A 21,223-nucleotide genomic window follows, 5' to 3' on the forward strand; every position below is an offset into this window, starting at 1 on the left:
GCAAAGTTTGAAGGAGAAAATTATTCTTTATAATAAAAATCATCATCTCTAACCTTGTCAATGTCTGGACTATATTTTCTAATCATTTTGCAACTCATTTCATAAATAAAAGTATGAGTTTTCATGGAAAACACAAAATTGTCGGAGTGACCCCAAACCTTTGAACGGTAGTGTGTGTGTGTGTATATTATTTATATATAGATAGATAGGTAGATAGAGAGATATATAGATATATAGATATATATATATAGATATATATATATATATATATATATAGCTAGATAGATAGAGAGAGCAGTTTATAGTCAGTGCTTTATGCGTATTAAAGGTGCAGTCTCTTGAACTTGGGAACACTGTCTAGAAGTCAGGCTACATTCCCATTCAGATAGCCTTAAATTATCCTTGTACTAGAAGCATAGCCATTCAACTAAGTGTCCACCATGCAATACTAGAGAGAAGTAGTATTTTCTTCTTGTATAACAGGTGTCGTCTTACCATTTTTCTATGAATAGCGATGATATAGCCTATAAAAGGACCATCTGGATGGACAGAGACATGGCCATTGAGTACTCCATTCGCGACTGTCTTCTCTGTCCCACATGGCACTACAGTATTTGGCATCCCATTTGGGATTACTGGTGGCCGACTCAGCCCTCCATTTGGCATGAGACTTTGTGGTCCGTTAGATGATGGCACTGTGGAGGCATCTGCAAATTAAAGACAAGCTCAGAATAATCTACTTAAAACTGCTTTGGTATTAATATGGATTATGGTTTAAACCTCTTTAACTAATCATTCCATGGACTCTACAGAGCTAATTAGAGAGCAAGCAGCAGATTATATAATACTAGGTGCTTATCAATCTGCAAAAATTATAATTTCCCCATAGCAATATAGTACTGACATACAAACAGCCTGAAAATCACTCAAACATGGAGAACATACATGTCGATGTAACTCTGTTCAAGTAAACCTGGTAAAATGTATTGTAGGAAGCACAAACATGTACATTATACTGACAGGCCACATATAACTCACCTTGTTGAATTGGGCTTGTAGCGGATGTAGGAGAACCAGGAATTGGAATCTCAAAAGCACAGAGAAAACCACTGACTGACAGCCTTACTTTCTGGTTATCCTGAGGAAAGTTCTACAAAAAAAATTACAATCGAAATGAAATAAAGTTAGCAGTATGAACCGCACTCCAAGTCCTGTCCTGACCTGAAAGACATTAATTAGGGGGAAAGCATCGTGGTGGAGATGCAGAGCAGCATACAAGAGCAGAAATACTGGAAGGAGGCAGCAGTATGCCAAGTTTGCTGCAAAAAGGTGTATTAGTCCAAAATGTTGGCATGTTGGACTAATACACCTTTTTGCGACATACTTGATGTGCTGCCAATATTCCTGTACTATGAGTAAGGCTTAATACCCACGATGCAGAAATGAAGCAGAAATTTTCCTGAGCATTTCTGCATCTCCTTGGCAGAAAAACACATGCATTTGCTAACAGAGGCCTGTTGTACCCGGCGCCGGTCATTGACCGCTCCTGCCGGATTTTCAGCCATTCCTTGTCAACAGAGCAGCAGTTTCTCTTTCTGTTGACAGGGCAGGACTACTGGTGTCCTGCTGATTGACAGCTGGCTTCCCCCAATTAGGCAGTGGAGAACCAGCTGTCAATCAGCAGGACACCAGTAGTGTGACGCCTTTTTTTTTTTTTAAAGTCCCGGGTTTCCCCTTTAACATTACTTGTCCATTATGACCTGATTATTTGAAATATATCGTGCAGATGACTTAAGTGGTAAAGCGCTAACTTGCTGCACTCTGTCCCTCTCATAGAATGACTCATTCCCATTATTACGTATTACAGCCAGTGGAGGAAAGACATTTATCAAAATAAGAACCTACCATGTCAGTGCATACAAGTGCTATAATCCAATTCTAAATAAGATTAGGGCTCTTCCTTGTTCTGAATATGATTAGGTCAGAAAGACAAGAACTTTCCCTGACTGCAATATTATTCATCATTATTCATTCATTATTATCAACTTAAAAATGTAGAAGGGGACTAAGGGGCAGATTCATTCATAGAGGTGTGGCACACGCCCGTCTTAATGAAGGACTCGCTGGAGAACGACATTAACAGGCACATTTCACTTAACGAAATCGGAGCATCTACTGAGTGGTGTGCGCCTCTCCAGAAATGCTACCCCAGTCTGGTGTCTAAAACGTAGCCATTTTTAATTAATTGGACAGTCGGATGAGTGTCCTGGCTCCTCCCAAGCTCCAACTCTTTTGGTAGAGCAGCGTCAAACTAGAGTGAAAACGACAAAAGACGCAACATTTTTGCACAGCTCCACTTTTCACAAACGTTTTTCTACTTTTCAAAGTTTTTACGACAGTTTTCTGGTGTAAAGGCTTTGCTGAATTGACTCCTAAATGTGTTATTCAATAAATGGAGAACTACGGTAACAGCCATCACCTAGGCTTGCCGTGATCTAACACAGTGTTATATCTGCTACTGTGGAATAAAGTGCAGTAAGGAGCATCTAATAAATGATGCACTGCAGCGCCTGAATGCTAAAGTGCACCCCATTTGTATTGGTTAGATAGTACTTGGGGAGCAGTGTTGACTTTCTTTACAATTTATGATGATTCATAAATGTATTAAAGGGAGTCTGCCACCAGGTTTTTGCTACCCTAACTAACAGCAGCATGATGTAGAGGCAGAGACTCCGATTCCAGCAGTGTATCACTTAGTGGGCTGCTTGTTGTAATATTTATTAAATCACTGTTATATTGGCTGTAGATCTGCAAGTTCTCTAAATGCTGAGCTCTGTATACCCCCGCCCACACCACTGATTGGCAGCTTTCTGTGTACACCATGCATATGAAGAAAGCTGCCAATCAGTGTTGGGGGTGGGACTATACAGAGCTCATGAATATTGAGGACTATATGGCAGCAGGTTTACTAGCCCTCTAGTGTTAATCTCCTGCTGATAAATCAGTGATTTTATCAAAACTGCAGCAAGCAGCATAAAAATCGATACATCACTGGAATCAGGGTATATGTCTCGACATTATGCTTCTGTCAGATTGGGTGGAAAAACATGACGACAGATTCCCCATTAAAGGAGTTTTTCAGGATTTTTCAAATATTGGTAATTGGTAGGGAATGTAAAATAATAAATTTAATGAGCCAGTTGCAGTTTCACTGTTCCATCCATGTACTTACTTACTCCTTGAAACCCCCACAGCAATGGTTATGTGATTCACATCCATAAGTCACTTGATGTTAGGGAAGTTATCACTGTGTACTGAACGGGAATCTAAAGAATAAATACTACTACATTTTTTCCTCTCTTTACGTTGGCCATTTTTTGAAGAATCCCAGAAAAACCCTTTAACCACAGCATATACATTTAAACCACATTAAGGTGAAGTAAATAAGGTGGAAAAATATTAAGATTTGAGAATCCTCAGTGGCTGACACCATCTTTTCAGTTAGCCATTAAAGGGTAACAAGTTTTCGAGACTACTCAGGTCTCTTCATCAGGTATAGATGATTCATGAGTAGTCTCGAAAACTTGCAACTTGTTACCATCTTTTCAGTTAGCCATTAAAAGCCATCAACCACTGAGGACTCTCAAATCTTAATATTTTTCTATCTACTGGCTAACATGGTACAAAAATATATATTTTCCCTGTAAATAAGGTGGTCATCTTGTTACAACAGTACTAGTCAGAGGGTGGGATATATTAGCAAGCAAGTGAGCAGTTAGTTCTTAAGTGTTAGAAGCAGGAAAACTGAGCAAGCGTAAAGATCCAATTGATTTTGACAAGGGCAAAAGTGTGACTGCTAGAAAACCACAAGTGTTCCCGGTATGCAGTGGTACAGGTAATATTGTATAAGTCATTACAAGTACTGATCAGAATAAAAATGCCCACATCATGGGTAACCAAACGACTTAAGTGGCCATCAGCACTTACCTTAATGTTAGAGCCATGCACCTCCGCAAGAAGGATCTGTTCATGCTTCAAGCCACACAGCTCACTCAACTGCTTCTTCAGCCCTGTGTACTTCTCATCCATGTTCAGCCTTAGCCCATACCGAACAGGTGTTGTGCCATCTAATTTAATAACTTAAAAAATGCATATAAGAAATGTCAATTTTTGCAATGTAATACTTATTTAAAAAAAAATTATGTCAACTATTCATATTTACTAAAAATCTTCACATCTCAAAGAGAATTTTATGCCAATATTTTAAAACCAATAATGATTCAGTATTAGGATATGTCTAAAAGCTTGTTTTATGGTTATGGACTAGCGTTCATGGTGCAAACTGCTCTTGATTAGTGATGAGCGAGTATGTTCTGTTAACCCTTTCGCCGAGTATGCTCGGCCGAGCACCGAATATTTATAGCTGCTCGGTGTTATGTTTAAATCACTCCCGTGTGCATGATTTGTGACTGTTTGACAGCTTTATTACATGTGAGGAATGCAAAAGAAACAATCATTCCTCACATGTAATAAAGTTGTCAAACAGTCACAAATCATGCACACGGGAGCGATTTAAACATAACACCGAGCAGCTGTAACTACTCGGAGCTCGGCCGAGCATACTCGGACAGAACATACTCGCTCAACACTACTCTTGATATATATAGCAGTATCTGTAACTATCTATAAGATGTTATCCCAATAAAAATAATGCAATAAACTGGTTTGTCAAAATGATTTGTTGGAAAAATATGTGACAATAGAGATTACGCCGTCTGTTTAAGAAATGTCCCGAGTGAAATGAATTAGACACCATACAAGGAACTTACAGGATTTGTGCTAAAATTAAATTTTTTGACCTGTCACAAAAAAAACTCAGTTTTAAAGGAGTTACCAGTTTGGCAAAATTGACATCCCACCCTTAGAACAGTCATTCAATATTTGTATGGGCGGGTGTCTGTTAACCCTGCCCTACTCAACTAGAAGTACAAAGATGTGTAATGTGGAACAACACAAAGAATGAAGGGGACAGCGACTGCATGAGCTTAACCCCTTCACAACCTTTGACGTACAAGGTAGTGTCCTGCCTCTCATGGGGACTCGCAAGCTCAGGAATTGTTTTCATAGTGTACATTGTGTAGTAAAAATGACCTGGCCTCATGATTGTTCAGGTCAGTACGATTATGGCGATATCAAACTCGCCCAATTTTTTTATTATTATTTTTTTTAGAGGTAAAAGACGGCAGATGTCAGGGAAGGGTTAAAGAACTAGAACACATACTAGTACTAGGGTAAATATTTGTTCCAAATATCCAGCACAGAGTGCCAATGCTAAAATACATTTGGCCAGATTTACCAACCCTAATTTTTAGACAGCATAAATTAGACTAGACGGTGTAACAAAGTGCCAAGTTTATCAGAGTGGTTCATTCTGTTATCCAGCCTAAGTTTACACCACCTACTATTTGGCCTACTTTGTGTCAATAATTTGTGCCCCTTTTCACTAGATCATTTCTCCTTGCCAAGCCTGTCAAAGGCACATAAGGCAGCTTATTTGGATCAAATTCAAAATGTTTTCAAGTAGTTTTATAATGATAACTAGAGCTGGCAGAATCCATTTACAGGTCTCCGGTCCATTGGCCAGGTCAGTACTGTGTGACCGCGTGACAGGAGACCTGCAAATCTCCTAAACTCCTTCCATTCCTGGCTCCTCTTTTGATCAGCAGGCCTGGCGACAATGTTGTGTCACTCTTTAAAGACGACATCGCGCCAGCTCAGCTAATCCAAAGAAAAGCGGAGAATGCCAGGAGGTAAGGAGATTCACAGGCTTCTCATCTAGTGGTCACAGATTACTGACCTGGCTGATGGACTAGAGTCCTGCAAATAGATTCTCCCATCTCTATTAATAATTCCTATCCTAAAAATAGGGAATCAATAGAAGATTGGTGGTAAGAACTACAATGAAAGGAGAGAAAATGGTATTTGCAACAACAATAAAAAGTCTTATAAAAAGTCCCAGTGAAGAAGCACAGCTAAGGTACACCATACACATTAGACGGATGTTAGCTGATGGTTCTTCCATACATGGGAGAGCTCGTTCAGCCAAGAGTTCCTATATTCTCTACGAGAGAGCCATTGCTAAAAATATCTGGCGGCTTATTTCCAGGAGATAATACAATTAACAGTCTGGCATCAGACAAACCAGATGGGTATTTACCCCACCATAAATTGTCCGGGAACCCCATATAAAAACTGTTGGTTGAATAAGTCGATATTGGTGGCTTTGGGCGACATTAGCCAAATTTACATGGGGGCTTATGTTGGTTAAATCAACTGAAAAGGAATGTAAAGTTCACAAACGAGGACTTATCTTCACAGTCCTCTATTTCCAAGTAGATGGGACTGGTATGATCATCTTCATTTGTGTAGGTCCAAAACAGATGCCCAGTTCTCCATTAATCCACCTCACATCCACCATCTAGTTTCAGAGACCTCCATTTCACCTACCACAAATAATCATATATGAGCCCTATTGTATATGTGTATTGTAACACATTTTTATCATGAGTAAAATAAAATATTTCCTGCAGTAAGCCAACTTCCACAGAGCTTCACTATCGGGAGGATGTGTCCACCTTCAATCTTATTTTGCGATAGGCGAGACGGGAGGCACCTGAAACTAGATTAAGAATGCGGCATGGATTAGTGGAGAACTGGACACCTGTTTAGTACCTACACTTGAGTGAAGGTGTGAATGAGATCATACCTGTCCCATCTCCTTGGAAATGCAGGACTGTGAAGAGAAGTCCTGACATAAGGGCATTGCACTACCTGTCATAAAAACTGGGGGGTGTCTGACACCTCGCATACCCACTGATCAGCTATTAACCCCTCTGCCAGTAGCCGAATGTAAAAGGTGTACGGAAAACAACATCACAGCTCCGTACACTATGTAGTGGCCACTGAGAGGTACTGCAGGTCAGCTCCAATTTACTGCAGCATGTAATTTTTGATCGTGTAATGTGGTCTGTAAAAAAACAGTTTACATTGTTTGGGTTTGTGCACATGTTCAGTATTTGCAGCAGAAACATAGTCTGCAAATACGGGAGTTTTGTCAGGAAATACGCTGTGTAAACTACACACTTTTTATGCATGTTTTTTTTCACATTCGTTTAAATGGGTGAAAAAAGCCAAAAAGATTGACATGCAGTAGATCTGAAACTGATGCAAATCTGCGAGGAAAAAATAAGCGGCATATGCATCTGATTTCAGAAATCTCATGCACTTTGCTAGTACTGTAAAACACTTTTTTCTGAGACAAAAAAGGGTGGAAAAAAACGCATAAAAAACACAACATGTGCACATACCCATTTGCTGGAAAATAACAATGAAAAATACCTGTAATTTCCAAATGCATGTAACTGTCCATGGGTAAAGGTAAGGATAGAAAGTTAAAGGGATCGAATCGGACACTGACATGCCCACAGGTTTTACATTTCACTTGAGATCTCAACTGTCCATGAAACAAGTCCACAACTATAGACCGATTTCTCCTCAAGTGATTGTCCCAGGCCTAAGAATCAGAAATTAATAGTTAGTCACCATGGCATACAAACAATATACAGGTAGATTTCTACTTTCCAGCTTTAGAGAAAGAAAACAGTAACCTGATAATAGATTATGAAAAGTATAGTAACAATCATTCGGTTGGCTATACTCCTGCATAAACCAATGGCACTGCAAATGATGTGAAGCAAATAAAAGAAGTAATTAACTGCTGCTTCTATAAACTGAGCATGATCGGAAAAGCTCGGGAAGTATTTTGAGATATGCTTCCAGCTACATAAACATTTGACAGCCTGAGATTTCACAAGGGAACAGATGGCATATACAGAAAGTCATATATTAGGATAAGGAGAACCTACTAAAATGTAACTTTGCAACAAAGTTTAAATTGCCACTTAAATGTTTTTACATTTTCTTACAATTTGCTTCGTTGCTCTACATAAAAATCAGTTCCCTCCACAACATCCATATAAAATGATGTCAGAGGAACAAAAATGTATTAAAGGGAATCTGCAGTAGGATCAACCCACCTAAGCGGTCTATATGGTCATGCTGGTCATGGGAAGCTGAATAAAATGACAGCTTGATATCTGTGATCTGATGTCTTATTCCAGAGATATTCTTCCAGGCTATTGGGAGATATTGCCTGGAAAATAACTAGACCTCCAGAGATTATTTTAAATAATAAGGGGTGTTACTAGTGTGAGACAAGTAACTAACAGTGTTGAGCGCATATGCTCAGATAAGGAGTTATCCGACCACGCTCGTGTCCTAACAGAGTCTTCGGCGTGCTCGTAAAATATGTTCACATCGCCGCTGCTGCATGTCTCGCGGCTGTTACAGGGATTGCCTTACAAACAGGCAATCCCTGCAAGTGTTACGGCTGGCGAACAGCCGCGGAGACTCGAACATAGTATTCGAGCACGCTGAAGATACTGTTAGCACGTGAGCGTGCTCGGATAACTCCTTATGCGAGCATGTTCGCTCAACACTAGTAACTAACACATAACAGTAGAACTGAAGTTTGTCTTCTTGCAAACACATTTTTTGCAGCTCTCTGAGCTCTGCTGTATTGTAACAGTATTACAACCCTGTCTGCCTGTGAGATGGAAGCTGAGAGGAACCTGAAGATATGTCAGTTATAATCACACACAGCTCTGCAGTGAGATCAGGAGAGCAGAGAGCGGCCATTACACATCACACTGGTAACACTGGTAACTCCACCTTCATGTAAAATAAGCTCTGGAGACAGTTATCTTCCAGACAGCGTCCTCCCCAGAGCCTGGAAAAGGTCATTTACATAAAGTGATAAAAGATGATTTCTCAACAACAAGGCATCTGATATGAGGCATACAGGTAGGACTTTTCAGAAGTCTATAACCTGTATGTCCATATTAATAGTTTAGATTGATCAAATGTGGTGACAGATTCACCTATTAGGGAATCACCTAATCTATGAGTAGCGTAATATTCCAGCAATGTACCACTTACTGGACTGCTTGCTGTAATTTTTATAAAATTACTGTTTTATCAGGAGGAGATTATAACTATAGGACTTGTAAACCTACTGCCATGTGGTCCAAATACGCCCTAACACTGATTGGCAGCTTTCTGCCTATACACAGTCAGCTGCCGATTAGTGGTGTTGGCGGGGTCACACAGAGCTCAGCAGTCAGAGAACTGGTAGATCTGCAGCAGATCAAACATCTTTTAAACAAAACACCAGGAGTCTTTAATATCCCAGGACACAGCATATTGAAACTATTTTAAAATATTCTTTGAAATCGTAGAGACAGGTAAAAGAACCCTCACTTTTCAGACATTTACTGCATATCCTTTGACCATTCGTAAATGTTGTTTAAGGGAATAACCATTTTACAGGAGTTGTCCAGACAAGATTAACATTTTAGCAGCAGCTTGGTATATTAACCCCTTCCCGACCCGTGTCACACCGTTTGTGACATGGAAAACAGTTCCTTCCCGACCCATGTCACAGCGTCTGTGACATGGAGGGAAAGAGACCCTGCAGCGCCTGCGAGCGGGGTCGCTCAGGTGTCACAGTTGCTACTGCAACTGGACATCCTGAAGTCGACCCCCCAGGGGGTGGATTAACCCCCCCGTGCCTGGGACCCCTCCGATTGGCTGTTTCATTTTCACTTTTAGTGAAACTGCCAATCGGTATGAATTAAATATTTCACCAATGAAAATTGGTGTAATATTTAAATCTGGGCATTGCCTGATGCTTACAGCATCAGCCATTGGCTGGGGGGAGTGTCACCTCTGTTCCCCCCCTCCCCCCAGATCTGATTGGGGGGCTAGCGTCACATGGATACTAGCCCCAATCAGATATGGAGGGATGGCTGAAACCTCCCAGCACCTTCCCAACCCTAGATCGTCTGCTGCGGACCCCCTGCTGCAGACCCCTGCTGTGGACCCCCTGCTGCGGACCCTGTGGATCGCGTCTGCCGCCGCCACCGCTGATCAGCGGTAAGTATTGCCGCCACTCCCCCCGACCCCCCCCTCCACCCCCCCCCGCGACCCCCCCCGCCCCCTCTCCACCCCCCCTCCACCCCGACCTCCGCTCCCTCTGCTCCCTCTCCCACGTCTTCATCCACCGGCTGCTGCTCTCCTTCTGACAGCCGGTGGACTGTGATCACACAGCAGCAGGGTCAGTGTAAATGCCCTGCTCCTGTGATCAAACCCACCATCCCCCAGTCCCAGTGATATCACCCCCCACCTCCCAATAATCACCCCCTCCCCCAGTGTTCACCCCCCCCTGTTCCCAGTGTTCACCCCCCCCCTGTTCCCAGTGATCACACCCCCCCGAAAACCCAGTAATCAGCCCCCTGCTCCTGCCAGCTCCTGCTCCCCTTTCTGCCCCAGTAATCACCCCCCGATGCTGCCGGCCTCCTACCCCCCCTTGCTGCTGCCGGCTCCTGCCCCAGTGATCACCCCCCTTGCTGCTGCTTCTGGCTCCTCCATCTCCTCAGCCCCCTCCTACGTCTGACCGCCCCCTACGCCTGACCGCAGAAGGTTACACCAAGCACACACACGTACACTCACACTATAATAAAGTTTTGATTTTTTTTTTTTTTTTTTTTTTTTTTTTTTTTTTTTTTACACACGCACAAAGCACACAAAATGTCCCGCCCGTCCCGCTCATCCCAGTCTAGGGCGTACTCAGCTGAGGAGGCTATGTCAGGTTGGTGTGTGTGTGTTGTAGTGTATGAGATTGTGTGTGTGGTGTATGCACTACAATATACCACACCGCACACCAACCTGACATGCACTACACAATGGTGTCCGCTAACAAATTGGAACCATGTTGCGTTTGGAGAGTCCCTGTGTGCCCAAACATTGGAGCTCCCCCACAAGTGACCCCATTTTGGAAACTAGACCCCCCAAGGCACCTATCTAGATGCATAGTGAGCACTTGGAACCCCCAGGTGCTTCACAAATTGATTCATAAAAATGAAAAAGTGGAAAAAAAAACACTTTTTTATTTTTACGGATTAATTTGTGAAGGACCTGGGGGTTCCAAGTGCTCACTATGCATCTAGGTAGGTGCCTTGGGGGGTCTAGTTTCCAAAATGGGGTCACTTGTGGGGGAGCTCCAATGTTTGGGCACACAGCGACTCTCCAAACGCAACATGGTGTCTTCTAACAATTTGAGCCGACAATTTGTTAGCGGACACCATGTTGCATTTGGAGAGCCGCTGTGTGCCCAAACATTGGAGCTCCCCCACAAGTGACCCCATTTTGGAAACTAGACCCCCCAAGGCACCTATCTAGATGCATAGTGAGCACTTGGAACCCCCAGGTGCTTCACAAAATGATCTGTGAAAACAAAAAAGTACTTTTTTTTTTCCACAAAAATTTTCTTTTAGCCTAAATTTTTTAATTTTCACATGGGTAACAGGATAAAATGCATCCTAAAATGTGTTGGTCAATTTCTCCTGAGTACACTGATACCTCATATGTGGTCATAAACCACGGTTTGGGCGCATGGCAGGGCTCAGAAGCGCAATTTGACTTTTGGAGCTAATTTTCCATTCAAAAAGTAAAATGGCGCTCCTTCCCTTCTGAGCCCTGCCGTGTGCCCAAACAGTGGTTTATGACCACATATGAGGTATCAGTGTACTCAGGAGAAATTGACCAACAAATTTTAGGATGCATTTTATCCTGTTACCCATGTGAAAATTAAAAAATTTAGGCTAAAAGAAAATTTTTGCTAGAAAAATAAAAATGTTCATTTTTTTCTTCCATGTGGCTTTAGTTCCTGTGATGCACCTGAAGGGTTAATAATCTTCTTGAATGTAGTTTTGAGTAGCTTGAGGGGTGCAGTTTTTGGAATGGTGTCACTTTTGGGTGTTTTCTGTCATGTACACCCCTCAAAGGGACTTCAAATGTGATGTGGTCACTAAAAAAATGGTTTTGGAAATTTTGCTGGAAAAAAGATAAATTGCTGATGAACTTTGAACCCTTCAAACTTCCTACCAACATTTTTTTTTTTTCCAAAATTGTGCTGATGTAAAGTAGACATGTGGGAAATGTTATTTATTAACTATTTTGTGTCACATCACTCTCTGGTTTAGTAGAAAAAAAATTCAAAATTTGAAAATTGCAAAATTTTCAAATTTTTTCCCATATTTTTGATTTTTTCACAAATAAACGCAAATATTATCGACCTAAATTTAATACTAACATGAAGCCCAATATGTCACGAAAAAACAATCTCAGAATCGCTAGGATCCGTTGAAGTGTTCCAGAGTTTTTACTTCGTAAAGGGACACTGGTCAGAATTGACAAAAATGCCAAGGTCTTTAGGGTCAAAATAGGCTGGGTCCTGAAGGGGTTAAAAAATAACAAACAAAGCTATACTTGCCTACCGGCACTTACCAGTACAAAGCGCAGGCTGCTGCATGATCAGCGCTTACACCGGAAGGATGTTGCCACCATTCAAAGTGGCACCAAAACCAATGAGACCTGTGACTGGCTGCTGTGGTCAGCAATGACGCGCTGTTGAAGATACCTGACAACGGCAGCCAATCACAGGTCCCAGAAGTCCTGTTGCCACTTTGAACGGTACTTTCTTCCATTGTAAATGGAGACCATTGAGTGGCCTGTGCTTGATCCCTTTAAGTACCTGTAAGAAAGTATATATTGTTATCTCAAGTCACCGCTAAAATTTAAAATTTTGCCCAGAAAAACCCTTTAAGTTGTAAAAATTATGCACAATTTACACCAAGAGCACGGCCTGAGGAAGCAGTGGCAAAGGGTGTCAAAGAGCAACTAGACGACCAGCCTTTGGCCTGCGTTAGAAAAAGTAGCACATTCACATGAAAAATATCCACAAGTAAATTCACATTTGGGATGGATTTTATATCCGCTGTATGTCAATTCTTTCTACAGCACACTCATGGATGTGTTGTGCATTCTCCTTACGCTGTTCAGTTTCAAAATCATAAATCAGCAACAAACCTGAATTGTTGGGGATTTGGCTGCAAATTATTTTCAGTTCTGTAAAACTGAAAAAAAATTCTCTAGGCAAAAAAAATATTAAATAATGGAAGCGCAAAGAAAGGAAAGTTTTGTTTAATTTTTTCTTACCTTCCTTTTTTTTTCAAAAAGAAATTCTCAGCAAAATTGGCTGCAGATTTCCCTGCAGATTCTTGTGAAATTATTTTCTGCAGCAACTTTGCCATGTGTGAACATAGCCTTATATGGGACTTTTCACCAGGTTTAGCATGTTAAACTGGCCACATCATGGAATAGTAATTGTAACAATTCCTTCTCACAATAATTACTGTAAGATGAAAGCTGAATGTGTTTGTAATCACACTCAGGTCTGCTGTACTCCCCTATACTCCACACTGACTGCAGGGAGAGGAGATATGGAGGTGTTTGTAATCACGCTCAGCTCTGCTCTACACTCCTGGGCTGAGAGCAGGGCTGTCATTACATCTCACAGGAGAAGGCATATTCTTTTGAACTTCAGGGGGCATTTTCTCCTTTTCCCTCCATGGTGCCTACTGCTTATGAATAGTCAAGGTCATGCAGAGGAAAAAAGACCTTGCCCCTAGAGAAGAAACCCTGGCAATACCCCATTGGGCTTTCACAAATTATAACCTAAACTCTACAAGCTAATTTCCCTGCAACGGAGATGAGAAATTAAAAAAATAAAAACATTTTACTCAGATCTGCAGCCACTATTCCATGATGTGGCCAGTTTAAATATGCCTAAACTGGTGAAAGGACCTCATTAACCCCTTCACGGCTTGGCTATTTTCCGTTTTTTCTTCCCCGTCTTCGAAGAGCCATGACTGTTTTATATCTACATCAATAACGCAGTGTCAGGATGAGTTGTACAATTGATTTTACCATATACTGTATTGGAAAACAAGAAAAAAAATTCCTAGTCCAGTGAAATTGCAAACAAAGTGCAATTTCACAATTGTTTTTTGTTTACCATGTTCACTATATGGTAAAAATAACCTGGCAATATGATTACCCAGATCAGTACTAGTATACAGATACCAAACATGTATAGTTTATTTTTTATTTAAGTGGTGACATTTTTTGTTCAAACTTTGTATGAAAAAAAGCTTTTGCGTTTGTCGCCATTTTCAGAGACCAATGGCAATTCCATTTTTCGGGATCTGGGGCTGCGTGATGGTTTTTTTTCTTTTTTTTTTAGCCCTAAGATGATGTTTTTATTGCTACCATTTTGAAGTAGATACAATGCTTTGATCTCCTCTTATTGAAATGATGCGGCGGCCAAAAAGCCATAATTGTGGAGTTTAGATTTTTTTATCTCATTACTCTGTTTACCGATTTGATTAACTTATTTTATATTTTGATAGATCACACATTTCTGAACACGGCGATACCAAATATGTGTATTGTTTTTCTTTTCAATCAGGGCTGTGGAGTCAGTAAGCCAAACCTCAGATTCAGACTCCTCAATTTCCATGTCACCGACTCCCTCATACATGGCTCATGTTAAAGTGATGAATTTACTGCAGCACAGATTTATCTCAGCTAAAAGTCTAGACCCTTAGATCAGGAATAGGACAGACATTTATAGGACATTTCATAACTTTCCCAAATTCTTATGGAAAAAATATTACCCACAAACTGCATTGAACTACTGTACCCAATTTATTATAGATTTTAGGAGTCGGAGCGAGTCCATTTTATACCGACTCCGACTCCACCAAAATGGGCTCCGACTCCACAGCCCTGTTTTCAATGGGGAAAAAGAGGGATGATTTGTACTTTTGTGTTTTTTTTATATATTTTAACCGATTTAGCAGAAATTACAATCTTCTATGAACGCCGGCCGGCTCGTATTGACATGCACATGGCAGACCCCCGGCTGTCATGACAACCCATTGGCGCCCCACGATTACGTGACAAAGGTGCTGATGGGCAGCAGTAATGATGGGTTTCTGGCTGGCGCCTGTTAAATCCCGATGTCAGATATTGATAGCGGGATTTAATTGGTCAACAGCTGCGGGTGGAGCTTTGATCCATCCGTGGCTGTTAAAGGCACATATATGCTGACTAAATTAGCTCTCATGTGCGGGGAAATTTGCGAGCTCAGCGTCCGAGCCCGCATCAGAGTCAGGGATACAACATATGACAAAAATATACGTGAAAGTGATCTGTCAGTAGGATCAGCCCACTAAGCTGAATAAAATTATACCCCGATATCTGATGTTTTATTCGAGAGAATAAAACGCCTCCTTTTATGTAAAGTAACCTCTGTAGGCAGATTCTCATGTAGATCAGTGTTGGGCCCAAAGACTTTAACAGCACATTTACATATAAGAAAAATGTGGATTTCTCTGTAATAAGACAACATACTGCAGATATTGAGATGTCATTTTATTGCTAAAAAATGTACTCATTTTTAAAATATATAACAGAATTACAATAGTTTCTATAAGCAAAGATCTTAAATCACTGTTTCCTACAGTTAAAGACATTTTTTGCATTTTACATTGGACAAAAACAGATATAACATTGGATATAGGGGGCAGAAGGAATAATACTTGTCTAAAAAGTTTGCATTATGTGATAACTGACCTCTGCGGCAACTTCCCAGTCTGGTCGTCCATCACTGTCCTTGAGTTCAACATAAGGCTTGTCATGAACTCTATTGAGATCTTCATGGAGGCCATCAAGAAGAAACGCAAGCAGCTCTTGGGAGTCTTGCTGCTGAAAGCCATTGAAACGAGGGGCATACTTTGCTATTGTCCACTATAAATAGAATAATAACATACAGGATTGATTTTATATTGGTATCGAGAACATGAAAAGCTGCAAGCTAGAACTATGATATTTCCGCACTAAACCTTCAGAAAATTAAATCATCTTAGGAAGTAAATTATCATTCCGTGTAGAGTCCAGGTCCATTCACACTGAAAGATTATAGTGAATGAACATCCTTAAGAATGCTCGTATCACGATAACCTTTCAGTGTAAACAGGCTGATCAACCAATGTACAAACAAAACGCTCGTTCTTTGGGTCAAATGACCTTTTGTGCAGCATAAAAGATCATGGTTATGGGCAGCGCATCATCCAGTGTAAACAGGACTCGCGCTACTGAGAACAATGGCATCCTTTGTGCACTGAGCAATCTATTACAGATGCACACTGAACTATCGGCCTGTGTAAACAGGTTATTAAATGCCCGCAGATCGGTAAAAGTTTACAGCGCTTACTGTCGTAGGTCAGAGTAAATGGAGTTTAAGTTCTTAAAAATAAAGAAAGCTATGACAAAAATTGCAGGCTGCATATTAAAAGACCACTGCCAATATATGAGAAAAACACAGCAGGGGTGTACTTATAAATCATGGGGCAAAATAGCAAAACTCCTAATGGGGCCTCCACCAACTCCTCGATCCTTAAATAGAAAAAACATTTGGCCTAGCAGGCAGGGGTGGGCATAAGTCTTGCATCTTGCAGACGCCAGTGCAGCCACTGAGCTTCCTATTGGTTCAGTAAAACACTGATGGACGTTTTCCTTAAGCGGCTTTGACCCAGTTTTACCATGGTTCCCACATCTGGCATCTCTTACCCTATACTATCAACTATACCAGAAGCTGCCAGAAGAATGAGCACGTCACATTGTTTTGACATTGCTGTGCATGGTGTTCATTTTATAAGGCGCTTTTACGTATAAGCAAGCAGATTCTGGGCAAAATGCACCTGAAAAAGACAGTGTGTGCACACAGCCTTAGTGTTGCAGCATCATCGGGTCATTTTAAAAAATACTATCCATACACTGCAGATTTCAGTTCTGAAGCTTGTCAATTTATAATGTGAATATTCTCGCAGATTTCAACCTTTGCATTACATAGTGGAAGTGGATAATACCCATGTGAATGTACCCTATATGGATTTTCTGGGACCTTGGTGATATTAGACTTTAGGATTTATATTCCTTTTAACATTTGCTGTTCATGTTTTTCTTTTTCTTCCCCCACTTAAATCTCGGAAAACCTTTTTAACCACTACCCAATCTTGCTATTTTCCTTTTGTGTTCTTGCGATTTCACTTTGCCCTTTCCTTTTTCCAAGAGCCATAACCTTATTTTTCTTTCCACATTTTTTGTTGCGGGATGAGCTGTAGTTATGAATGACACAATTCATGTTAAAATCCAATGTCGTAGAAAACTGAAAAAAAAGCGCACCGATACTGCGCAAAAAAACACAATTCCACAATTTTCTTTTAGGTTTTGATTTTACACCATTAATTGTGCGGTAGAATCATCTAGCAGGATGATTCCCCACATCAGTGCGGTTACAGAGATACTAAACTTCTTTTTTATTATTTAAGTGGCAAAAAAAGAAAGAAAAATGAAAATTCAATTTCTTAAAGAAAAAAGAAAAAAAAATATTTATTTGTGTTGCCATGTCTCAAGACCCCTAACTTTTTCATTTTTCAGTTGGTGGAGTTGTTTGAGGATTCGTTTACTGAGCCCCAACATGAAATTTTTATTAATACTATTTTGAGGTACATACAACATTTTGATCACTTCTTATTGCATTTTTTCACATTTCTGGAGTGACTGGAAAAAACATAGTTCTGGTGTTACAATTTTTTTCCTCTCAACGTCGTTTACCAATCGTGTTAATTAATTTCATATTTTGAAATACATAGAAATACCAAATATGTTTGTTAATTTTATTAATTTATTTTAATGGTAGAAGAGGGGGTGATTTGAATTTTTCCGTATATATATTTTTTTACATTTGCTAGTCCCCTAAGGGGACCTGAACCTGTGATCGTCTGATCGCCAACACCATATAATGCAATACCAGAGTACTGTTGTATATAGTCAAAATCACAGTCCTATGAGCGCCAACCAGAAGAGCACCAGAATTGCAGGCACAGAGGTCTTCGGCAGAACCCTGGCTGCTATGGCAACCCATCGGCACCATTCAATTGTGTCACTGGGGAGGCCAATAGGCACTTGGAACTGTCACTGATTGACAGCGATATTTAAGGCGATAATACCACTCTGCTCACTGCTGTTAGAGGCAGGTCATGGCTGAATAACACAGCCATAGTCTGCTGGGAATAATGCAGGCTCAGCTTCTGATCCCGCTTCAAAGAAGGGGCCCCGACATATGATGACATATGTTGTACCAGTAAGTCATATCTTGGAAAGGGGTTAAATGCTGATCTAATTAAAAATACCATATAAAAGTTAAATAAACTACAGAAAATGTAAAATATCAATTATACTTAAAAATAGTACTCCAGGATATAGATTTAACGAATAAGAGGGTTTCTCAATACCATGTCTGTACAGACTGCGAAGTATGGACATGAACGAAGATCCCACGTGGTATGTGGTACATGGTACTGACAAAGACCACAAAATTTTCAAGAATAAGAGGACTAAATGAAAACAAAAAACTTACATACTAATAAACTAATTTACAGAAGATCTTAGGTTTCTAAAAGTAAAACACAATTAATATATGATAAGCCAACTGCATGAACACAATAGAATACAGGTGGACAAACCCCCAACGTCAGCAAGGTGGTATACAAACGTAATCTGAAGAGCAGATGTCAGGGTAAAGGATGGTCAGACATGGTATACTTGGGGGTGATCACAATTTATTACAAAGGAGTACAACTATTACTTTGGTTATAATGGTTTTATAAGTGAGTGAGCAGAATTCTCAACAATGTCTATCAATGAACATCCCAGGAATTATGTGACAAGTAACGCATCACCGCTTACCCTTAGCTTAAGAGGAGCCACATTCTTTTGTGTGCCACTCCACAGCTCCTGAACCAAATCTCCATAGCACTTTGCCATGTGTCCTTTCATTCCTATGGGGTTCATTCTAGAATGACAAAAGTCCATTCATTAACTCATCAGCTGCAACAACTTTATTATTGTTGCAATTTGGCTTCAAAAAAGAGTAAAGTCTAAAATGTAATATAGAAAAGATGTATCCAGCACTCGTCTCAAAGGTTGATTTTTAGTGAAACTGAAAATTGGCAAATTTTAATTGAGCCTTGGGATGAGTGCTGGATGCATCTTTTGTACATTCTTTGGGACCAGCTGCCTGTCATTCCGTGTACCACCAAGCTCATTACACAGTGGATTCTGCCTCATAGAAGGGTGAGCTGAAATTGCATTTTTTTTTCTAAAATTGAATCCAGGTTTTATATATTCAACCAAGAGGGTAGCATCTGGACATTGGTACCTGAAAAGGGTCAAAGTCTGCGCTTCTACATAGGAAAAGAACAGGATATAGAATGGTAATTGCAGAGGTGTCATGGTGCTTCATAGCTATGCAAAGAAATACTGATGTTTTAAATTATATATATGCATATTATATATATATATATATATGATATTAAACAGTTATGTCACTGTACATGGGCAATGGTGCCCTGAAGCCTCAAGTCCCAACAACATTAAAGAATCACTCCCAAGAAAATCTGCATCCTCTTAACATATTGCAGACATTATATTATATGGCACTGTGTGCTTACAATTGCTCATTTTGCCTTTCTACCCAGCTAATTCTTCTCTTTTCCATTAGGTCTATGACATCATGTGATTAAAAACTGACTAGTTGAATCCTTCTAAGCTCTATGTAGAAATAGGAGGTCTATTTTTCATGCATGAGTCATAAGTCGCTGCAAAAGTCAATGGCAGGGGGAGGGGCAGATCAACTGGGTCAGGAGTTGAAGAGGGGGATAAGATAACTTCCTGTTTCTATGTACAGCAGAGAAAAGAGAAGAATTAACTGGGTAGAAGGGCAAAATGAGCAATTGTAAGTACACAGTGCTATATAATACGATGACTGCAATATATTAGGAGGCTTTGATAATACAGGCAAACACTTCCATTGTAAATCCGGGTTAGAGATGCACTCACATAGTGTGTGTGAGTGATATATTATATTATATGTATGTATGTATGTATGTATGTACAGTATGTGAGTGAGTGTGTATAATATATATACACAGTGCAGACCAAAAGTTTGGACACACCTTCTCATTTAAAGATTTTTCTGTATTTTCTTGACTATGAAAATTGTACATGAACACTGAAGGCATCAAAACTATGAATTAACACATGTGGAATTATATACTTAACAAAAAAGTGTGAAACAACTGAAAATATGTCTTATATTCTAGGTTCTTCAAAGCAGCCACCTTTTGCTTTGATGACTGCTTTGCACACTCTTGGCATTCTCTTGATGAGCTTCAAGAGGTAGTCACCGGAAATGGTCTTCCAACAATCTTGAAGGAGTTCCCAGAGATGCTTAGCACTTGTTGGCCCTTTTGCCTTCACTCTGCGGTCCAGCTCACCCCAAACCATCTCGATTGGGTTCAGGTCAGGTGACTGTGGAGGCCAGGTCATCTGGCGTAGCACCCCATCACTCTCCTTCTTGGTCAAATAGCCCTTACACAGCCTGGAGGTGTGTTTGGAGTCATTGTCCTGTTGAAAAATAAATTATGGTCCAACTAAACGCAAACCGGATGGAATAGCATGCCGCTGCAAGATGCTGTGGTAGCCATGCTGGTTCAGTATGCCTTCAATTTTGAAGAAATCCCCAACAGTGTCACCAGCAAAGCACCCCCACACCATCACACCTCCTCCTCCATGCTTCACGGTGGGAACCAGGCATGTAGAGTCCATCCGTTCACCTTTTCTGCATCGCACAAAGACACAGTGGTTGGAACCAAAGAGCTCAAATTTCGACTCATCAGACCAAAGCACAGATTTCCACTGGTCTAATGTCCATTCCTTGTATTCTTTAGACCAAACAAGTCTCTTCTGCTTGATGCCTGTCCTTGGCAGTGGTTTCCTAGCAGCTATTTTACCATGAAGGCCTGCTGCACAAAGTCTCCTCTTAACAGTTGTTGTAGAGATGTGTCTGCTGCTAGAACTCTGTGTGGCATTGACCTGGTCTCTAATCTGAGCTGCTGTTAACCTGCGATTTCTGAGGCTGGTGACTCGGATAAACTTATCCTCAGAAGCAGAGGTGACTCTTGGTCTTCCTTTCCTCAGGCGGTCCTCATGTGAGCCAGTTTCTTTGTAGCGCTTGATGGTTTTTGCAACTGCACTTGGGGACACTTTCAAAGTTTGCCCAATTTTTCAGACCTTC

The 21,223-nt window shown here is 40.6% G+C and overlaps 1 protein-coding gene across 3 annotated transcripts in view; it reads right to left on the minus strand.

Moving 5' to 3' along the window:
• USP32 (ubiquitin specific peptidase 32) overlaps nt 1-21,223 on the minus strand; it is a 257,900-nt gene that overhangs the window by 37,013 nt on the left and 199,664 nt on the right. For all 3 annotated transcript variants that reach the window (XM_073665478.1, XM_073665477.1, XM_073665479.1), the window contains 6 exons: nt 18,835-18,940; nt 15,658-15,831; nt 7,399-7,573; nt 3,988-4,139; nt 1,039-1,150; nt 496-707 (listed from right to left, as the gene is read on the minus strand). In XM_073665478.1, the coding sequence (XP_073521579.1) occupies nt 496-707; nt 1,039-1,150; nt 3,988-4,139; nt 7,399-7,573; nt 15,658-15,831; nt 18,835-18,940 (931 nt within the window). The remainder of the gene's footprint in view (nt 1-495; nt 708-1,038; nt 1,151-3,987; nt 4,140-7,398; nt 7,574-15,657; nt 15,832-18,834; nt 18,941-21,223) is intronic.

This window comes from Phyllobates terribilis, unplaced genomic scaffold, assembly GCF_046119375.1.
Source record: "Phyllobates terribilis strain yellow unplaced genomic scaffold, ASM4611937v1 Scaffold_2__4_contigs__length_985480577, whole genome shotgun sequence".
NCBI classification, from domain to species: Eukaryota; Metazoa; Chordata; class Amphibia; order Anura; family Dendrobatidae; genus Phyllobates; species Phyllobates terribilis.